Here is a 22129-nt window from a genome sequence, read left to right as displayed (position 1 = left end):
TCTGTTATAGCTGACATGACTTTTAATGGCCATGTTCCTCTTAACAGTATTTTCCCAATGCGCTGTTTGTTTAAAAGCTAAGTGGGAGGAGAGGAATGTGTTGCTTTTCTCTTCTTGGCTGCTGTCTGTGTATTCACACTGCCGTTACTGAAGCTAGAGGATGAGCTTTTTGAAAACAATTTAAGAAAAGGACCGGAGTCTTAGTTTTCTGTAGGAGTATAGACCAATGGAAAGATCCAGAGTCAGAGAAGTGGATATTTGTGTGAATATCCTTTCAGAGATGAGTAGAGGAGGTGATTCAGTTTCTTATGGACATATGGATATGAATCTCCAAAGTGTGGTAGAGATTTTCATAAAAGTAATTGAAAAATAATGTAAAATAAACACGCCTTCTCTTTGCTCACTCATTAAGCAAACATTTGTATAGCTCTTTTTGGAGAACTTTAAGTAACTTCTGGGATTCCTGTTTTCTCAGTAAAACCAAATATATAAAGTCAGCACAGTAACAAGTAAACTAAAACCATCTTTGAATCCAAATAATCACAAACTATATAAAATTATAATCTGAAATAAGCATAACTCAGTTATTAAAAAAAAAAGACGGGAAGAAACTAAGAAATTGTAATGCTAAAGAATTTACCTACAGTACTATTTCGATGTAGGTAACACTTTGCATCTTGGAAATGGGAAAACCAAGGCACAGAATATGAGGTACCAGGGTGCTGCCCGTGAAATCCTCGGCTTTTAGCCAAGTCCCTGTTCAGAGGGAGCCTGGAGCCCGTTTCTCATTCATCAGTGTTGCTTAGGCCGGCACCAGTTGGAGTTCTTGGGTGCAGGAACTTAATCAAGTTAGCAGAAAAACTTGCACTTTGATTCAGATTTTCAAAATACTATTTTTATACTTTCGCCTTTTCACAGCTTTAAAGTCGTGCAGTTCCTCTGTGTGTCATTATAAAACACAGAGGGAGAGAGTAACTGTGTACTTAAAAAGTTTTTAACTAGTTTCCAGTAGGTTTTCACCTATATTTTTGTGGATGATAGTCCCAGTAAAGCTTATTCTAAGATCATATGTTTTTTAGTACTTGCTTGATTTGCTGTACTTTTGGAAGGACTTTCCCCAAGTGAGCTTTTCTTGGATGACCTCTCCATACTGTCATTAAAACTTGGAAACTTTGGTCTTCTTGACAGTTAGTTCTGCATTCTCATTATGTTCATTCCTATTGTAAACATGCTAAAGTTGCTGCTGTTATTGCTTAGAATGGATTTTTCCTCAGTTGTTTTGAAGTTTAGTAGAAATAGAAGTTAATCTTTAAGAGAGTTAGGCTGGTAACGATTGGATGGCCGAGCTTGATGGGTCACGCTGTGTCTGTCTTTTCATTTGCCTAGTAGATGATGTTCTGCTGACTCCAGCTGTTTTTTTGGAAAGCAGAAAAACAATTTGCTTTTCCTTCCCATAAAGTATAACCCTTTGTTTATCCTTGTACTGCTGCAAGTTTCCAAAATGCAGAGACTTGCAAAGAAAAGAAAGGGAGGAAATAGCTCTTTTTTTACGCTGTTTTTTGTATCGGCGAGTAGAGTTTAGTACCGAGTTGCATTGTTGACCTCTGTGGAGGTTATTATTAGAATTGGCTGATTTGTGTGTGGAGCTGTGTCTGAGTGAGTGAGTCCAGGTCATGGAACAAACTACCTACAGTGGGTTTAGTGAAGACAGTTGCAGTTTTTCTAAGTAACTTTTTTATTATTTGATTAATTTTTTATTTGAAGAATAATGCTTTTTGCAGTTCTTCATTTACTTCAGTTCACTGAAGTAATTGAGAACAGCTCCCTTTTCTAAGCAAGACGTTCCTTTTTGTTATGGGTTGTTGAATTGCTTAGGTTTTGTTGTTACAGTGCATCTGTTGGCTGATACTCCTTTTGTTTTCTGCTGCAAGGATGTTACGAGGTGCTTGCAGAGTTTGGGAAATGCAAGTGACTGATTCTAAAGTCACTGTAGAGATTAATATGATGAGGGCTATCATCTGACAGCTTTTAATGCTATATTTTATACACAAAAGGGAGGAAAAATAAATAAAAGTTTGGGGGACCTGAATCTCTTTACTGACCCAGATAAGAATTGCCGAAGCAGAAGTCAGCATTAAAACCTTACTGGTCCGATGATCTATAATGTCATCGGAAGAACACACTTGTATTTACAGCCTTTTTTTGCTTGCTTTGTTCCTTAAGAGGCTCTGGCTACCCACATTTTATGCACTTCTGGAATGCAATAACAATTGTGGCATCATCTCTTCAGAATTCGTTTTCCTTCCTGAGATCAAGGCAGTGATAAGGCCTTACAAAATACTCACTTGGTTTTGCTTTCCTGGCCTGAGATGGATTTAATTGGATGAATTGCTGCTTTTCTCCTTCCATTGCTTTATGACCTTTGAAATAACTTGCTATGATCTTTCGAATTTTGCAATACCCTCACTGCTCTGCTCTAAAACATGAAATAGAGCTGTCTATCTTAGCTGCTATACTGTTCGTGCTGTCTGTTTCTGCGTGTGCCCAACAAAATGCCATCAAACATGTCCTTAAGTGTTGTCAAATGTCAATTTAAACTTACACCTACGTGCTATAGTTAACACCCTCCCACACACCTTTTTCATCATTTTGCAAGCGTTGAAAATAATGCCGTTAAACTTTTAAAAGTCTGTTGTCCTCACCAAACGTTCTGGACTATTTTGGGGCCTGATCGAAAAGACCCTGATATTTGCAAAAAGAAGGTGGCGCATAGGTTTGCTTTTTCTTACTGTGGTTGGCAGATCAGTATCAAGAGTCCGACACGAGAGACTTTGGGGAAATAGAAGCTTAGCTAGCTGTGTCTTTGTTTTGTCTTTTTATATGTTGCTTCTCTGAATGCAGTGTAGCATTTTATGCAATATATTGCAGCTGTTGGTTATATGTGTTTTTCTAAAATGCTGTTTGCCTGATGTCAGTGCTCCTTCTGCCTGTGATACAGGATCAGCAAACCAGGGCTCCTTTAAATGAGACACACGTCTATAAGTTTTTAAACATTTTGTTTCTTGGCCAACCAGTGAGAGAATATCAATTGCTAAATTGTGTATATTCGCCTAAGAACTGATGAAAACGGAGATTAACCATTTGCTTGATAGTCCCCTCCTTCTCCCCGTTCTCTCCCCCCTTATGCAATATTTCTTTTTTTATATATGTTTTAGTGTACCCGAATGGATTTAGGTCTAGTAAATGGCGTTACGAACATGGCTGACGGTCCTAGTTTACTAGCTTAAGTTTGAACACTCAAGCTTCAATCTTGTTATCAGGGCCCTAATCAGTAAACATTTTTTTGGCTCCATCTGTGTGACTTCAGTATCTGAACTTTCAGACTCTTACCTTGACAAAGGATCCCACTGAAATCAGCCTGCTGGAACCTCGCAGCACGGGCGTTTGCAGTGTCAGGGCTAGAATACTAAAGTTCAGATACATCGGTAGGATTTGAGCACTAAATACAGGCAAGGGTTACGTGTTGATGTAGAAAGAGCAGCCGTCCACCCTCAAGAGCTTAATCTAAAATGACAAAAAACAAAGGAGGGGAAACAGGACGTGGAAATAGGACAGTAATAGCAATTAGGATGAGGGTCACCCTGCTACTTTTAATTGCGGATTACTTAAGCTTTTCATTTATGTTTAAGCATTATCTAATTGTTTTCAGTAATTTAGGTATTTTTAATTTTAATAGTTAATAGTATGATATTCTGGGTTGTTTTTTGAGGGTTTTTTTTGTTGTGTTTTTTGTTTTTTGACTCAGACTTTGTATATTAAATTGCATTTAACACGGGCCTGATTCATTTTAAGCCTTGCCATATTTTCGTTCACAACCACTTTCAGTGGCTTTCTATTATAGGTATTTTCACCTTTTAATCTTGAGGAATAATTCTCTGTTTCATGTTAATCTCTATGCGTGTATATATATCTATTTTTAATGATAATATAAAGGTAATGAAAAGCAGATGAACAATGGAAACTTTGCCACTGATTTTAAAGGAATTACAAATTCTATCATTGTGTAAAGTGTGTGCAAAAGTATTTTAGGAGGCTAAGGGCTTATATAAGAATTACTAAAAACAAAACCAAAAGCACAATACACCCTTTCATACCACAAAAATCTAGAAGAGCTTGAAGCAGACTGAAACTGTTGACCAATAGAAAGATGTCAATCAAATAAAATTAATTAAAATGCAAAGATACAGAACAATCCAGTCAAACTTAAATATTGCCCTCACCCCACTGTATCAAAATGGCATTAAAAAAATGCAAACATAAGGAGAAACGAGTATTTACACATAATTAACTGTTCGAAATAGCTCATCTAACCACAGTCTTATCTTTAGGAACAAAAATGCAAGCATTTACTGAGTGATACTAGCAATTGAAAGGTTTTTGTTTAGACTTTTTGTTTTCTTGGCAATAAATAAAATTCTTTGTAAGAAGTCATTAAGATATGTCTTAACGTTGCCTTTTAAAACTTTTCAGGCTGCTATCCTTGTCCAGGGCCAAACATGAATCCTATTGCTCTTGGAAGCCGTTGGCTTGCTTACGCAGAAAATAAGGTAAAGAAAGGTTTAATTTCAAAAAATACTTCTCTTTGTTTCTAGATTTCATTCTAGCTTTTGTATATATAGGGGGGAAAAAAGAAAAGAAAAAGTCTCAGACAAAAAGCTGTGTGAAAAAGATGATCTGTAAGAGGACTTGCATAATAATGACAGACCTAATATTTGCCCCACACTGGTTGTGCTTTGGTAGTCATATATTTCATATCTTTAGTCTGCACATTTGATTTAAGCTCATGAACTCGAGGGGCATAAATATGTAAGTAGCGTAGGCAGATAAGACAGCTATCAACATGTGTTTTCAGTGAGGTTGCTCAATAATCAACCCATTTTGCATTTTAAAAGTTTAAAGCACTTAATTATAGATGCCTCTGAAAGGCAGGCAAGTGAAGATTCCTAAATTCTGTTTGGGGAAACTGAGTCTGGACAGAGCAAGTGAGTTTGTATGAAACAACACAGCAATGAACTTTGTAAATTAGGAAATAGCATTAAAATGACCCCTTTTTAACATTGCTGAAATTGTTGAGCTCCAGGAACAAAAAAACAAAATGTTGAATTAATTTTTCTTATTTCTAGAGGCAAAAGAAGAAAATAGATCCCAAGCAAAACAATTATCACTGTTCTTACCCAGCCCTAGGCTGGAGAAGTGGTTGTGTATTTAAAGCTTGACGTGTTTGAAAACTTTCAATTGAACTTCTAGTGTCTTATTTTTATTTCAAAGCAGATGTTTTTTCTCCCTTCCACCTGTGGCTGGAATAGCTGTTTCTGGAGCTGAACCAGAAATTATCAGAGGCAGACTTTAGAAATGTATTTGTTACACCTTTTCAAGCACAACTGATTTCTCTCCAAATTCAGGCCTGCCTTTAATGCCACGCCTATGTGGTTTTGTAAAACTTAACCAGTCAGCCTGGGATTTAAAAAGTACTGCTGCCAAAAATAAGCCACTGATCAGCAAAAGAATTGTATCACAAAAGGAATTTAAATGGCTTGTGTGTTCCTAGGTATATTCACTGTGGACTTCCCCTTTCTCCCTAGTTTAACTATTTTTATTTAGATACTTAAATGTTAGCAGGAAAGGAAAGCCTGTAGAAACAGATGCAGTGGTTTTTAGTTTTCTTTTAGCTAAAACAGTTGAACAGGCAGCATGTTCTGTGTACAAGCAACAAATATCTATAGTTTTTTGCCATTTTATTTAGTCAGAAGCACAGATTCTATTGTTAGTTAGGGTTCAAAGGCGAAAACTGCTTTTGTAGGTTGATGGCAGGTAGAAGAGCCTTGTTTTGATTTATTAATTTTGAAGGAAGGCAATATAGAGTAAACCCCATGTACATTCCTTTAATCTATTAAATGTAAAGTTTAAAGTAGCTCTTTTCCTTTGTCATTTCTTTGCTTGCTAGTCATAAAAAGGAGGGGAAAGCCACACTCAGATTCTTAGAATGTCTGATATTTAATGTTACATATACATGGCTAAAGCTTTTGATTATATTTATTTAAATTTATTTGTGGTATTGCTGCCAGACCAAAAATCCCACCATTTCAAAGTTTATGAATTCTTAGTGACTACTCATCTTGTAATTGAAAACTGGAGTTGAGTACGCGACAGTCTGGGTGGCACCCAGAAGATTATAAAAAGGGGTTAAGTGTCTCAGCAGGGCTTTTTGCTATTTGTAGGAAAAAACACACCACTGTACATGATAAATAAGAGCTATGGTAATGGGTTATGGGTTTGTGTAGTTTAATAGTAGTTACTTGGTTGCTGTCTTTCTTCTTGTAGCTGATCCGATGCCATCAATCCCGTGGTGGAGCCTGTGGAGACAACATTCAGTCTTACACTGCCACAGTCATTAGTGCTGCCAAAGTGAGTACATCATCTGCTGCTGGGAGAGGTTATCATGTAAGATAATTATTAGGTTTCCCTGCTGAATTGTACTGTGTGTCATCGCGCCCCCCCTCCACCTTCACAAAAGAGGAAAACACAGTAAGAAACATGCTAGCATTAGCACCACGCATATGGTCCTGATCCTGCAAATCTCTGAGTAGCCATTGTTTTTCGCAGAGTATTCCTGTCCTTCTGAACTGATTTTTAAAAAATTTTATTTATTACAAACAGCTATTCATATTAGTGACCCCTGTTACAGGAAAATCATAGTAAAATGGATGTGTATAATGGCTATTCATAATGCCACAGGTTTACAGATTAGAAATCAACATTGTGAATTGTTAGTCTTTTAGCATCATGAAACCTGACTTTACAAGGGCTTGGTACTTTTTGGACTCAATCACACTAGCATTATATGTTTTAATCTCTCTGAAGGATGACAGCGCAGTACTGGAGCTAATTAATTACCTGGCAGCTTTCTTTGAAGGTTAGAGTTTATTAATGACTGTTTACATATAGGTTCCATTGCCTAGTTTTCTTAGTTCAGATGACATTATAATATCCCTCTGTTTTCAGAGAAATGTCTGGGTTTTCATAGTATCAAAAGAAGACCATGGCTTGGAAAAATCTTAAACAAGCCAAAGAGTATGCAGAACTGTTGTTTTACTATTCCCCCACCCCACCCCGCTCCTTTCCTTGAGGACTCGCCTGCAACATTTTGCCCAGTAATTTCTTTTTCTCACACACACACACACACACACACACACACACACAAAGTGAGTTTTGGCATTGTCTGGCAAACTTCGTGCTGATTACAAGCTTTCATTGTAACCGCTAGCCTTTTCATTTCTGATACGCACAACAAAACAAATCTAATAATAGGAATTAAATGACAGCACAGAACAGAAAACTCAGTGTCACTGAAGAAAACAACAGTTACAAGAACCCACAAAGAGAGACATAGGGCATGCCATCTCATGTAAAAACAAAACATAAAAACAAACATATTCCATCAGCATAGCTTTGGACACAATCTCACTGTGGCTGGAGGAGGAGAAAAATCACAGTTTTTTACATTGTTGAGGAGAACTTGAATTGCTGTTCTTCTGAAGACATCTGAAATTTGCTGTATCTCTGCATACTTTCACCATCAACAAATTAAAAATGGGGGAAAATCTCCCCATACTCCTTCAATCTCAGTGTCATTAACATGTTTTTTATAGCACAGATGAGTTTGAAAAACCGACTGGCTTAGCATGATCAGCCACAGTTATGATCAGATGTGGTAAAATCTTACAAACGGATCGCTGTACTGCCAAAGCCAAGCCTACTCATGACTGAAGAAGAACAGGCCAAAGCTTTCTTAAACCGTATAATGATTGTCAAAGCATTCCAGTAGGCATCAAAGACTAAGCGCTATTCTGTCTCATTTTTTTCGACAGACTAAAAAAATCTAAAAAAGGAGGACATCTTTTATAGCCCTTACCCCTAACGACTGTGGATAACTAGGTTTTAAAGCCAGTAAGGACCAAGATGATGACCTTACCTCCTGAGTAGTACTAGCCAAGGATCATAATCCAGAAATTCCCACATTGCCACATGAAGCTGAACGTGTGCAAACACTGAAGTAGTGATGTTGCGTCATGTGAATAGCTACTGAAGAGAAAATGTGTTTACAGTCGTAGGAAAGAAAAAGATTGTTAGCCTCTGTACAGAGATAAAGTAATAGTGAAAGTTAGGAAAATAGATAATCAGAAGGGCACGATCTCTATACTACTTTGTATTTTGCCTAGCACATTGCTTTTGCTGTCAGCTGGCTTTTAGATGTTACTGTAATAGACAAGATTAATACTCAAATAGTTTAAAATATTTGAACAATTTGGGTCTTGAGTATATCTCAGCCTTACTGTATTAATTTGTTATTCATGTCTGAGTGAGCAACACTAAATCTGAAATGTTTAGTTTTTTACCAATTTCATTGAATCTTGGCTTACTGTCTAGCAAGTTTTCATCTCTGATAACTGAAATGCTGACTTTCTTGTTGGCAAATATATACTCCAAATATCTGTTGCTCTTTGTGCATCTCATTACCTCACCATAAACTCCACTCCTTGCTTAAGTAAGGCGTCATTTATAAACCTCTACTGCTGTTCTATCTTATCAGCCTGCAATGGTTTGTAATTCATTTCCTTTGATCAGCAGAGGTATTAGCTTTTTTGAAAGTGAATGTCCTTTTCTGTTCCCTACACCGCTGCTTTTTCGTTCAGAAGTGGTTCCATAAAAGTTCTTGTTTTGTCAGATTATCTTGGGTTACAGCCTTTTCTCTGGGTTCCAATTTCTTATTGAAGGAAGTGAAAGAACCTTCATATAAAGGAGAAGGATAAAGCTGAGAGCAAAGAGTAATTTCAGCAGGGTCACTTTTGAGAATTACCTTTCAGATCCTGTGTAGAAGGTCTCAATGGCAGTACAGAGTATTTACTTTAATGGTACTCTCTTTGAGAAATGTTTTTGAATGTCCTGGTAGTGAACGGTGGGTTTATCCTCAGTGTGATGTACTGCTGTGTACTATACTTGATGCAGCAAATAAATTTCCTCCTTAATCAAATAACTTAGGAGTCAGAAGTTCCCCTGTTAACCAAGAATACCAAGGTCAAAATTGTGGTCATGTTGGGGTGTGTTGTTTACTGGTGCCAAAACTCTTGTTGTTCTGGTAACATTATGAAGAATTCCTTTATGTCATCTTCCCATTTGAATTTATAATTTCTAGAAGGATTTTAGTTTGAACATTGAACTTTTTCCTGTTTCTCCTTAGATGCATCTTGCAAGAGCATTGCTTTCTGCTGTTGCTGGACAAACACATGCATTTTTTCCAGCTCAGTCTCTTACTGGCATTTCCCTGCATTTATTTGGTGTGTTTCTGTCTGTTGTGTTCTAAAAAGCTCTGATAATTTTTGTAATTTGACCAAGCAGAAAATTTCTGGAAATAGAAAATGCGTCAAGACTCCAGTTTGGGTTAATGTTTAGCAAAGACAGAAATGGATGCGTTTGGAAGAATGAAAATATTGTTCCTTATGGAATAAAGATTCTTTTCACTCCGGTTGAACAAACACAGTAGAATGGATGTAGAATATCTTTCAGAATAAAACCCATTATTACTTAACAGTATTGGTGATAGGAGAATATTCAGGTGCTTGGTTTGAGATAAGCATCCAAATGTGAAATTGCTTGTTAAAGTTATCCGTATGTATCCATTTTGGATGCAGCAAGGAAGGGGACATAGGAAAAGACGTTCTTAGGTCTCCATGCTTGGTTTTTTTCCTGTGTCTCGTTGAAGAGAGGTTTGGTCCCACCACGTCCCTGAGTTACGTTTCAGCTCATTCTCTGTTCAAGTGGTGCTCATGCAGACCTTCCCCATCCTAATGTATCCCTAGCAGTCCAACTTGCTGTGCTGTTTAGGATGAATTTCCTAATAGGTTTCTTCCCTGTCCTACCTCTTTTCAGAATATGTGGCAAGAGCAGGAAAGGGAAACATCTTTGCGAAGCATGAGCATTTCAACAAACATTTAGTTTGAACTTGAATCTGTAATTGATTGTATGTTCTTGTTCAAACTAACCATGAGGCTTTCATATTCTTGATTACCAAGGCATATCTTTTTGATATCTCTTTCTGCTTTCTATAGATTTTTCATTTGTAAACAAATAAATCATGTAAAATGTATTTATTATGAGAAACAGGAACAATAGATTGTTTTGTCACTAAAAGGATGTAAGACCTTTGGAACAAAACAGCCTAACAGGCACTGAATGATGCATTTTAATTTTCTCATCTAATTAAAGTTGTACTTATTTTTCAATTAAATGAGGTATGAGTGCATACATTTATTTTAATTAAATATATGTCTTTATATTTGAATGAATGTGAACAGTCTTATTTTTAAGTAGGTAGGGTACACATGAGCATACAAATAATTTGTGTGTTTGCACAATGTGCATCATTGCTTGCCAAAGGAACTGGATCAAGTATTTTTAATTTTATTTATAAGAAAATGTCACTGAGTATGCACTGGCAGGTTCCCATCAATGACAAAGGAACTGAGACAGTGCAAACTTTAACCTATCTCATTTAAAATGTATTTGGTCTGTCGAATGTCTAGCATCAAATTATAAACCAAGTTCTTCTCACCTCATAACTTCTTTAGTTGATTCTTTCTCCATATCTTTTAATCCTATAGTGGTAAAGTGATTTAGCAAAGACTGCATCTGTTTTCTCTTGTTACCTGATAACTTCTTAATGAGTACTCACAGCTTATGTGAGAGCAAGGTCATTAGCTCTAATGGATGGAGAGGACAGCTGATATGGCATGGGAAAGGTTAAAGATTACCAGAGAAGTTTTTGCAAATATACACATAGCACAAAGAAGTAAGTGCCGTGTAATGGTTTTGCACTGATATTTCTAAGCTAATGGCCTCGGCCACATCTTTGTACACCTATTACTTCTCAGTAGTCCTGCAGTCACAGTCTACTCTAACATGTAACGATAATTCCTTTTGCTAGATAAGCATGTTAATTTTTTTTCTAGAGAGCTATAAATTTATACTTGGCACTTGTCATCCAATTTCTCTAGTTATAATATTAAAGATATTTTCTAAAATAGGTCAATTACAATTCTTGGTCTTTTAAGTTGCATAGGCATTTTGCCATGTAGTACTTCTATACTGATTCTCTTTCCTGCTGTATAGACTACCAGTGCATTTTATACGATTTTAACTATTGGCCACAAAACTGCCTTGTCAGTTTTTGTAAGGAAAGTGTCTGTTGAAATGCATTCTTGTGATGGCATTGGGTCTATTTTAGGCCTATTCCTCAGATATCATTATCTGCTTTATGTTACATTTTTCAGTCTTCTGAATTTGCCACTGTTAAAATTCGTTTTATTCTCATTTGTTGTATCTGAGTATAAAAAGAAATAATAAGAAACAAATGGCAGGATATTACTAAAGACTTTAAACCCCAAAGACATTCCTATGATAAAGGCATGGCTCGATTTTAAGTGGTAGTATCTCCATTAGCATTAATGGGGTAAGTACATCAGCTGAGGCATCTCAGAGGTTAATCAGGCTTCCTGGCTAGATATTGCCATCAATACAGTGTGGCGCCTAATTCTGTTGGCCCTTCAGAGGTTTTCCTGACAACACACTAACAGACTTTGTGTAAGTCATTTCCTATGAATTATTAAAACAAACGTTTGGCTGCTAATTGATGAACACTAATGTGTTTTCTAATCACTGCAGTTTGAGATTTTAGCACTAAACAAAGCAGTTGCAATTGATTTGTGGCTGCTTCTTGGTTTCAGCCTGTGATCCGTACATTTTTTTTCCTTTTCAATTTAGCAGGCAGCTTAGCTTGTCTTTTTAGTTAAGAATTGGCTTGTTATAGTGTCATTCCATTCTGATCTCTTTTGCTATTTCTTATTTATATTGCATAATAAATCTGCCCAATTCTTTATAGGCAAATAAGGCACAGTCCTTGATTCAAGGAGAAAATATTTAAAGCTGTAGTTTGGGTTGTTTTGCTTTAAATCTCTCTCTCTTCTACTGTGTGTACTCTCCCTCTTTCTCCAAATAAAACAAAACAACGTAAAAACAATCTTCAGCATCTTTAGATGATAAAAGCTGGTGCAATGAATATGTTTTCAAACCCATGTCTGGAAAACATGCACGCTATGGAAAGTCACATTATTTGTAATGGGATATGCGTCTACTTTGTACAGAGTTGTCCTTTCTAGTACCTTGAGGATGGCGTTTTTAATTTTGCTGGGTCTGAGTCCCATATTCAGTTTTAATGCTGCAAAAGGCATAATTGCTGAGAAACGAATGTGTCTGTCATATCTATCAAAGGCCAAACTCCTTGTGTCTTGCACTTGTGCAGAAGACACAACCATTTCAGCATTTACCATTAGGGGCTATAAGTATTTCTTTATGTAACGCTGCCCTCCACACGCACCCATCTTGGCTTCATCATTTGATTCTTCTAACTATCCATGCTCTGTGCCTCTTGGAATAAGTAAATAACAAAGTTAAAGAAAGAACAAACAGTAACATTTAGACAACATTAAAATATTTCTTTTTTCAAGAATGTTTTGGAAACATTTAATTCCAAAATAAAGGTAAATACTTCAAATTAATAGGATACTAAATTGTTTCAAGATATTTCTGTTACATACAGCCTTTTGCAGCTTATATATCACTTACAAAAACATTTGTGTGCTTGTGGTGTGCGCAATCTAGTTATATTAATTGTGTTGAGGAAAAAACTCAAGATAGATCCACAAAATAGCCCTAAACATTATTTATTGGTTCTCTTTCTTTTTATAGACGATAAAGACTGGACTTACAATGGTTGGGAAAGTAGTTACGCAGCTGACAGGGACGCTGCCTTCAGGAGCAACTGAAGAAGAAATTTTAGCTCATAGCAACATTCGTCGAAGTCCTCTGGTACCTGGAATCATCACTATCATTGATACAGAGACAGTTGCAGAAGGGCAGGTAATACAGTTTGCACAGAAACAGAATGTGCATTCATTTTCATGAAAATCTCAGGAAAACGTATTTTATGCTTTTGAAAATGAGAAATAGATGAGATTTTTGCTCGGTCAAAAACTTTTACAGACACACGCAGCTGTGATAAAGTCCTATTTGGGACTGAAATTAAGCCAAAATATATATTGTCCTTAGAACATATTTATGTGACACTTTGACAAGATCAAGTGTGAAGTGTCGCATTTTGTCTCTGTAACACTTGTTCATAATTGACATTGATTTATTCTGATCAGTTGAAATGTATATGTAGTCTGATTATATTTATTAATATATAATGTGGCTGGAAAATGTGATTGTCTAGAAATACGGTGAGTTGTTGAATTCCAGTTTAAAAAAGACGATGAGTGAAGTTGGATATTAAGTATAAAAGCTTATAATTTCACATAAATTTCAAAACTAAAATGTAATCAAGCATGACGCTGTTTTGTGAGGCATATGTACTGTTTTACTAATAACATACAGTACAGTGCATCAGGCAAAATCATTTGTTGAAAAATCCATACCATTATCACACAAACTTTAAACTGGTGTGTTGTACCGTCTTTATGACGGAGAAAGATATCCATGTCTTTTTTGTTTGTTTCTACCAATCATTTCATTTTTAAGTGTCTGGTCCTGGAATCAGTGTTTATGCAGGACTTCCATACACTTCATTATTCTGTAACTATTTTGTAAAATTTTTTTCCTAATGTTCACATTTTATTAAATTTAAAAAAGAAAAAAAAAATTCTTTTTTCTTGTTTTCCCCTATCTTTATGATGCTTATCGCAAGTAAGTTAGTAAGGTATTAATGACAAATGAGTAGTCAAGTTATTTTCTTTTCTTACCTGATAGGAAAATAAAATGTTTTACTTGAAAACAAACAAATCAAACAAAAAACCAGTATGCAGTTTGAGCTGTGGTTGTTCCTGAGAATTAGATCAGAATTACTTAGCCCAGTGACATTACATTGAAAGGGCATTGTTCATATAACATTAGAAGCCTTTTTCTGCAAAATTAAAAGAAAAGGGGGAAAAAAAAAAAAGAAGAGAATGGAAAAAAGAACTTATATTACTTCAGATCTTACAGAGTCAGGTCTTAAAATAAGTCTGTTGACCATTGGGGCTTGTTTTTGTTTCCTGGAAAAAAAGGTCTTTTGGCTCTTCGTCTACTGCCAGAAAAAAAAAAAAAAAAAGAAAAATTTTGCTTCATAAATTTCTCATGAAGCCTTGTTTAATGCGGTCATTATTTCTGATGGTCATTGTCTGTGCTTTGATTCTTCTGCATCGGCCTAGGGAACAAAAAATGATATATCTTAGGTTTTTAAGTCTTGTTATGTATGATTTAGAGGTTTTATGAACTTGTCCTCTGACCTTAACAATAGTAGGGAGCTATCAAGCCTAAAGGGCACTATGGAAAAGTAGTTGTAAAAACGATAACGCTTGCCTTGTCCAAATACTGCTGCTGTAACATAAATAAGCCATCAGTTCTAGTAAAATAATTTTTGTCTTGACTCTCTAGGGAAGGAGGCTCTAAGTTAGATACCCTAATTGTTTGTGTGTCTTGCATTCATATTTTTGTGATCTGAAGTTTTAAAATGCTATTAAATTAATAATTTATTTTCAGTGCTGAGACTTAGTTTCAGAGTTAGCATTATATATTTTTTTTCCCCAGGAAAAATAAAATAATCTTTCTTTTGCATTGCTAGATTTTCGTGGTACAGAAGACTTTTTAACAATCTGTTCTTACTGAAATGTAAGAAATGCATCTAGCAAAAAGAAAGTTGATTAAAAATAAATACATTTTCTATGTGGTCTAAATAAAGACTGTCATTCACCACTGCCCCAGTGAAGAACCTTCTGATGTAAGGAGTGTCATGTGTGCTCACAATCCCCACTGAGTTCTTGTCCATCCCTCCAGCTGTATTGCCATTGCCAGGTGGAAATGTAAGGTTTTGTGCACACAGCCTCATTTGAATGTGGCAGATTCTGATTTTGGCAGTTGTGTGAGTTGACTTGTCCCAAGGAGCCTGGCAGGGATCCTGTGCTTGTGTGCTGGCAGAAGCAGGCAAGCCTGCAAGAAATGACATGCTAGTTTAGATGGCACGTATTTGTACTAGCTGGGTAGTCCTGGCTAGTTTTTGCAGCATAATTGATTGAAGCTTCATTTCAGGAAAGCGTTTTAGCAAGTCTGACCTTTAAATGATGCAAGTAATCTCACTGAACTAAATGTGATTGCTCTTACACTTCAATATCAACTCATAGTTAAGCATCGTGCTGATTTGAAATCTGGATAACTGAGCTACATTGATTCTTCCTCATTGTATTAATTTCTGACATTATTTTACTCTGCTGTGGCAAATTGTTTTGCTGATAGTAGTCATCCAAACGACATTATTACTGACGCTTTAGTTGAAACAGAAGAGCGATGAAGCAGATTGACTGATGCAGAGTCCAGCCTCGCCTGTGTTGTAGAGAAAGTAATCGCTGTACAGCAGTATAGCAAACGCCTTGCATGGTTTAGTCTCAGTTTTCTTGATGCTGTGTGGCAGTGATTTTTCCTAAAGTTATTGGTTTATCATCCCAGTTTTCGGATTCCAGGTGGGAAATAAGAGGTCTGGGCGGGTACAAAGAAACACTTAGCGGCGTTCCTGCTTCCTCCTGTGATAAGATGCCTGTTTTGGAATATTTCATTTCTGCTGGATGGCTATGCCTGTTACAAGCATTGGTCTTCCTAAACTGACTGGGAAACCACAAGAATTCGTAATGCCTACCAAGTGTTTTCTGGACCAAATTAACAGTTTGAAAGCCTTGCATCCCTTTCATCAGAGATTTGTCTAGCAACTATGTAAATATATTTGTGTGTGCGTGCATGGTTTTCAGAGGTTGTCAGCCTAATCGTAAATAAGGGGAATTTCAGAAGCAGAAAGGAGTTATTTTCTTATCAGCAGACTCCTAATGTAAAAGGAATACCTCACCTCCTTCAGGTCAATAAAGATTTCTATCTACCTGCACAGCCTAACTTAAGAATTTGGGTGTTGTAATGAAATAAAACAATTTCCAAGTAATAAAATATATCTTTAAGATAACATATAGTTAAAAAAAAAAAAGACAAAATCTGTTTTAAAAAGAGAGAGAAAATGGAAGACGACGACGACAGTAAATCTAAAGCAAGCAAGCATGTCCTTTTGAAGGAGAAATAAGCACTTTTTTCATTGGGGAGCAGGGTTTTTTTTAGTGTGTATATATATATATAAAAAAAAAGACTTGCAAAGTAATGATGCATGTGCTTGTCCATTTACTTTGAGCGTAGCAACACAGGTTTTAAAGATGGAGTGAGCTGCTCTGTGCATGTGTACAAACATATAGATTTATTTGCCAGAAGGATGATTAAGGAACATGTTTTGGACATAAGCCAGAAGGACTAACTACAGCTTTAAGTTTTCACTAATTTCTTATTATATCTGCTATTTCAAAGATATCCAATATAAAGAATATGAGATGGAACTCAGTGCATTTCATGAAATGTACTGTGCTACCATGGCAGAGGTTGAAATGCTAGCTTACCACTGAAAAATATACAATTAAAGACCAAAGAAATCTTCTGATGTAATCTTGCAGGATTAAATCTGTAGGGAAAATATTTTTAATAAACCTTATGAATGTAGTTATTGTAGTAAAATCTCATACCCAGCAGTTGTTTATATGATAGCTCCTACTTTCAAAATTGGTGGTACTTTAAGAAAATTTGAATTATGAAGTAATTAAATGAATGCAAAGGAATGTAGAATTATTGAAGTTGGCTGTCATGATATATTTGTAAAGGGAGTAAAAATAATTATCGAGATGCCCAAGTAACTTTGTGGTAAACCAAAATATGTTAACAAGGTTGTGTGCTTGTTTAAACTTCCTTCTAATGAAGTGTTAGCAAACTTTTCAGTTAGCTGTAATGACTATTTATTTGAATCTGTTAATTAGTTGAAATGGATAAAACTAAAGCTGTACAGATGTCCTCTCTTTCAGTAATTGGAATTAAATGTGTAAGACTTTAGTGGCTTGAGTTTTAAAGAAAAATTATTTTCTTTCGACCTTTGTTTCTGTATTCTTAATTAATTCATCAACTAGGCCACCCACATGTAGTCTGCAATAATGACCTTTCTCAAAAGTCGCCAGCTTTGTGACTGAATGTAAATCTGTTAAACATCTAACATTTAGTTGACAGAGAAATATGTGGTCATTTAAAAATAGAAAACTTGATTCTTAGTGCTTTTGATAGAGCGATGTGATTGATGGGATATCATTGTGTTGCTTTCACAGATCATCCAAAACATGTGAAAATATTTGAGGAAATATTTTAAAAATAACTTAGAAAAATAAGATAACATGTTGATCTTTTTGTGTTTTAAAATGTGATTGGTGCTTTTTTCTGTTCCCTATTAACTTTTTATTGCATTAAAGAGGAATTTTCAGGAAAAAACTGCAGACTGCTGCAGTTTCAAAAGTTCATTTTCATTTGGTAAGGAGTTGATAACAATTGAACCAAATAAAGATGCTTATCGGGAGCAAGAATTGTTGTGAAACTTTGGTCTAAAGCAAAAAGAAGCTAAAAGAATAAAGCGTATTCAATAATAAAAATTTAACTACATACGTAATTCCACTGGTCATTAACACCAGTGCTTTTATTTATAAGAACAGCTTTCACAAAGGCTAATGTGATGTTCTAATGCTCATATATTTGGCATCAATTTTCTTCACTTTTTATATCTACGTGTATTACAGAAGAATTCTTTTTATATATAAATATAAAAAGAGCAACAGGATTCCCTCAGAGCATAATACTGTCTGCCTTACTTTTATTAAAGGAGATCTGTTTTTTGTCAAGAAGACATTTTTGTCTCAGATAAATGGTTCAGGCTGAGCGCAAGGCTGTTTTGAGTTTATGCTGGATTCTATTAAAAGGAGTGCAGTAGTTAATGCCACAGATTTATCACTTTTAGCCCTTTTCCACTGATGTTTGACCTTAGCTATAAGTTGGGGGAGGCTAATTGGGGGGGTCGGTATGGAGGGGGTTGGTTTTTGTGTGTATGTCTTAGGAATTGAAGCAAACGCTGCCCTAACTTCAGCTATTTAAATCAGTGGAGATCTTAATAAGTATACATGCAAACATTTCTTTATTATATAATATTCATATTCATAAATATTGCCAAACGTATTTGTTTTTATGATGATGGGATTATTCTTTCTTAATTTTATTAAGAGTAGGACCTGCTTGATTAGATTTGTGTCCGTTTTTATTTGTGTTACTTTCATGTTTTATTTAAAAACATGTCTCCACTGGGATAAGTGGTGTAATTTGCCTTTAAAGATTAAAATAATTGAAGTCATAATTACTAGTGGCTTCTGTTCAGCAGTATGGAAAATACAATGAATGAAGAAAAATATGGCATAGGAGAAAAAAGCTTCGGCTTCAGCTATCTCTTGCCCTCAAAGCAAACACTGTTTTCTGATAGTAAATGTAATGATCCCCTAGGTGTTTTGTCTGTTTCTCTTTTAGAGTAAGATAAAGAGGACTTGATTCATCTTCGATCAACTACAGTGTTCTGTTGAACTTTAATAGGGCTGGCTTGAGAGAGCTGCAGCGTTGGCTCAGCATGTCCAGCTACGGACTCTGGCTGGGCAGCTTTTTTTTAAATCATGTTGCAGCTCTCTTGATAAGATACTATTTGGGCATCAGAAATAGGCTGAGTGCTGATTTACAAGGCCATCTTGGTAGAAGAGCCTCAGTGTTCCTTTCTTGTCAGTTGTTGTTCTTAAAATGGTGTTTCTATTTGTAATGGTAGGGAACTCTGCAAGGAAGATACTTCAGTATCCTTGTGAACCTCAGTGACTATGCAATTATAAGAGTAATGCTAAGATTTATGAACCTTTTTCAATGAGAGACTTTGTAAGGTCTTTTAATAGTAGAGTGGTTAGAGGCCACTACCTTGGAGAATGAAGCCTATTTGGGATGAAAAAAATTGCAGCCTCGGAATTCCTGTGGGCTTTGTATGCTCTGTGCGTCGGGAAGCTGAATGAGCTGCTTCCTTTGAGCTTTTTGACAGCACTTGCATGCGTTATTAGGCAATTTGTACCACTGTTTTGACTTCCAAGAAAAATTTCCAACTCTGCTCTTTTCAGTGGTAAGAAACCATAAACTGGCCGAAAGGAACCAGTTGTACAATGTCAGTATTGATTTAATGTGCCATTTGTTAGTCTACGGACATCGTTCTCTCCAGCACCTTTGCAGATAGTGTCTTCCACTTCAGCCTTTGCAAGAAGTGGTTTCTAAAATTTGTGACGCCTGTGTGGTGGTGGCCTTGAATACTTCATTGCTGTACACCTACAGTCTTCATCCTTGTCTGCACGAAATCTGTGCTATTGATCTATCCAAATTTATAGAAGCCCTGTTGTACTGAGACAGTTATATCCATTTAAAGATCTCTAATGCAGAAAATAATGTGTTCCAGTATAAAGCATCTTGTGTTAATATCAGCATAATTTTGTCTTCCTCAAGTTGTATACAATGGTCAAAATCATACTATGACTTTAAAGCTATGCAAGCTCTAAACTGGCATGTGAGCCAGGCTTTTGTTTTGTGGCAGGTTTGGAAGGGACATTTCCAAAGAGATTCTTGTTTGGTTGATGATGTAGTTAAGTCAACTGCTCTAATTCCTTTGATTTTTATTTCCCCCCCCCCCCCCCCCCCTTCATTTGTAGTGTTGAAATTGTAAAAAGTGATGTATGTTTTCCCCAACTGTCCACTGCAAAAGTGGAGGGGAAGGACATGATAAATCTTGCAGTACAGCCTGAAGATTTAAATACAAGTTGGTGATTTTAAAAAAAGTATTTTTATTCTCTGTTCCACAAGGATTTATTTTTTTCATGTTGATTTTAAAAAGATGAAGAACATTTTTTCAACTTTATCTTACCTTGCACAAGCAAGTGTTGTTTCCATGTGTGTGTTTCAGAAGCAAGTATTTCCATTCTGTGGCCTCAGTGGGTAGGGAGTGACAGACACCAGATGTCAAGAAAGGAGGTGGTGTGGCACCATCACAACCTGAGTTTCGCATTCTCCACTGTCCAAGGATTTCCAAATTTTTGAGTAATGAAGGTGCTTTTGTGTTTTGGTTGTGGGTTTGGTGTTTTTGCTTTGTTTTTTTTTTAACTTGGCTAATGCAGGAGACTAACATATTTTAGTTTGAGTCTGCAAGCTCTGCATGAGCCAGGCTTGGTGGCAGGCGAGGGTTTTCAGGATCCACAGGTTCACAGTGGCTTTTCTTTCTTTCTTGATTGGACATTATGCCGATAAGTTCTTCTTCCTTGTATTTCTGTCACAAACAATGGAACTGTATAACAGCCAAAATAAGGACTGGTTTGCTATACCTGAAAATCAGCTTTTACAGTGAAAAGTGAAGATTTTTAAAAACTCCTTTTAGATTAAACACAAAGGGTGTTTTTCCAGGAAGATAATTTTAAGCAGTGATTGAAAAAAACATTTTAAAGCATGGAATCAGCATAGCATACAAATAATAGATTTGGGCTTTATTGTATTCTCAAATTGGTATGTCTGAGGTGTTTCATGATTTTTAATGAAATTTTTGCTTTGTGTCGTATTTCCAGAGGAAGAATATTTGAAAGTCGTCTTACTATCCAGAGTGTTCCTTGTCTGTTGAATAGGGGTTTTATGTTGCAGGGATGATAACAGTCGTGCATTTATCATTAGTTTTAAAAAAAAAAAAAAAACCAACAAAAACCATATTGAATTAATCCAGTTTACAGTCTGTACATGATAACGCATGTGAAATATGCTATATAACTGGTTTTAGCAATGATTTAGATACTGTTGATACCTACACATTTCTAGATTAATATTTTTGTTTAACAGAGTAGATTTAAAAAACCCTTCTATTTCTTTTGTAAAGCTGGTTTATGATGTTACTTTATCATTATTGTGTATCTTTAATTAGAGCAAAATGTTTAGGATAAGACCAAGTTACCTAAAAGTGGAAGCTGTGAAAAGATGTATAGGAGTTATTTAGTGCAGTTTATATAGGCTGAGAAAAGAACACTGTTTCTTTGAAAAGCTCTTAGGAAGATCTCCAGACCCTTTGGTTAGTGGTTCTGGAATAAGCACGAAATGCTGACAACGGAAAGCAAAACCATAATTGTGCTTATGTGACAGTGCCAAGTAATTTGAACATTTAAAGTAAGTCAGGCGCAGGCCTCTTCATCCATATTACGTGACTTCTTTAAACATTTAAAGATGATTTCTCTTTTTTGAAGCATAAAAATATCTGCAAATTATTCTGATATCTGTTAGGAATAGGAAGTATTAAAAACCTTTCAGATTATTTTGGAAGCACCAGACAAATTATTCGGAACTTGAAATGGGAAATTTTGCACTGTCTTATTAAGAAGATGGGTTTTGCTTACCACAGAAACCCTTTTATTAAGTCCTTTTCTGAGAGATCTTTCTCATTGTTTTACTTAATTTAGTCTTTAACATGATGTAACCAAGGAATAAAATACTCTTACAGCTCTTGCATATGTTTTATCCACACATCTTTTGGTTGTCTTCTATAAATCTAAGAATATCTTTTCCTTTTCACACAATTAGACGTTGGTAATACTGTGTCCTTTTGGAGGTCCTTTTGTATGTCTTCACAGTCAGCTTTAGTTTTGACTGGCCCAAGTAGTTTTATCGACTTCAAATAGCCTTTTGTTTAAAAAAATCCCCAAAGCTCATCCTTTTTCCCTTTCTCCAGAAGATGTTGCGCAACACAGATCTCAGTCTAGATACTTCCCTTTCCGCTTAATTTCCCTCTGTTGTGAAAACTCTCTCCTACCTTTTAATTGCTTTTTTGTTCACAAGAAGGTGTTTTATGACAGCATGATTTTTTAAGGGGTTTTGATTAACAGCCTTTGTAATACTGTTACTTAATGTCCATTGAGGCAATTTCAAGATGGAGAAAATTCTTGTTAGCTGAATATTTTGCAATGCAGCTGCTTTCATACACACTCCCAGT

At 35.8% G+C, this 22129-nt stretch overlaps 1 protein-coding gene across 6 annotated transcripts in view; it reads left to right on the top strand.

The window, feature by feature from the left end:
- The window catches only part of BCAS3 (BCAS3 microtubule associated cell migration factor), a 372309-nt gene that overhangs the window by 63448 nt on the left and 286732 nt on the right, over positions 1–22129 (top strand). For all 6 annotated transcript variants that reach the window (XM_050908947.1, XM_050908945.1, XM_050908946.1 and 3 more), the window contains exons 9-11: positions 4531–4607; positions 6382–6465; positions 12862–13032. In XM_050908947.1, coding sequence (XP_050764904.1) covers positions 4531–4607; positions 6382–6465; positions 12862–13032 — 332 coding nt within the window. The remainder of the gene's footprint in view (positions 1–4530; positions 4608–6381; positions 6466–12861; positions 13033–22129) is intronic.

This window comes from Gymnogyps californianus, chromosome 20 (genome assembly GCF_018139145.2).
Source record: "Gymnogyps californianus isolate 813 chromosome 20, ASM1813914v2, whole genome shotgun sequence".
NCBI lineage: Eukaryota > Metazoa > Chordata > Aves > Accipitriformes > Cathartidae > Gymnogyps > Gymnogyps californianus.
This window is presented reverse-complemented; position numbering and strand designations above follow the sequence as displayed.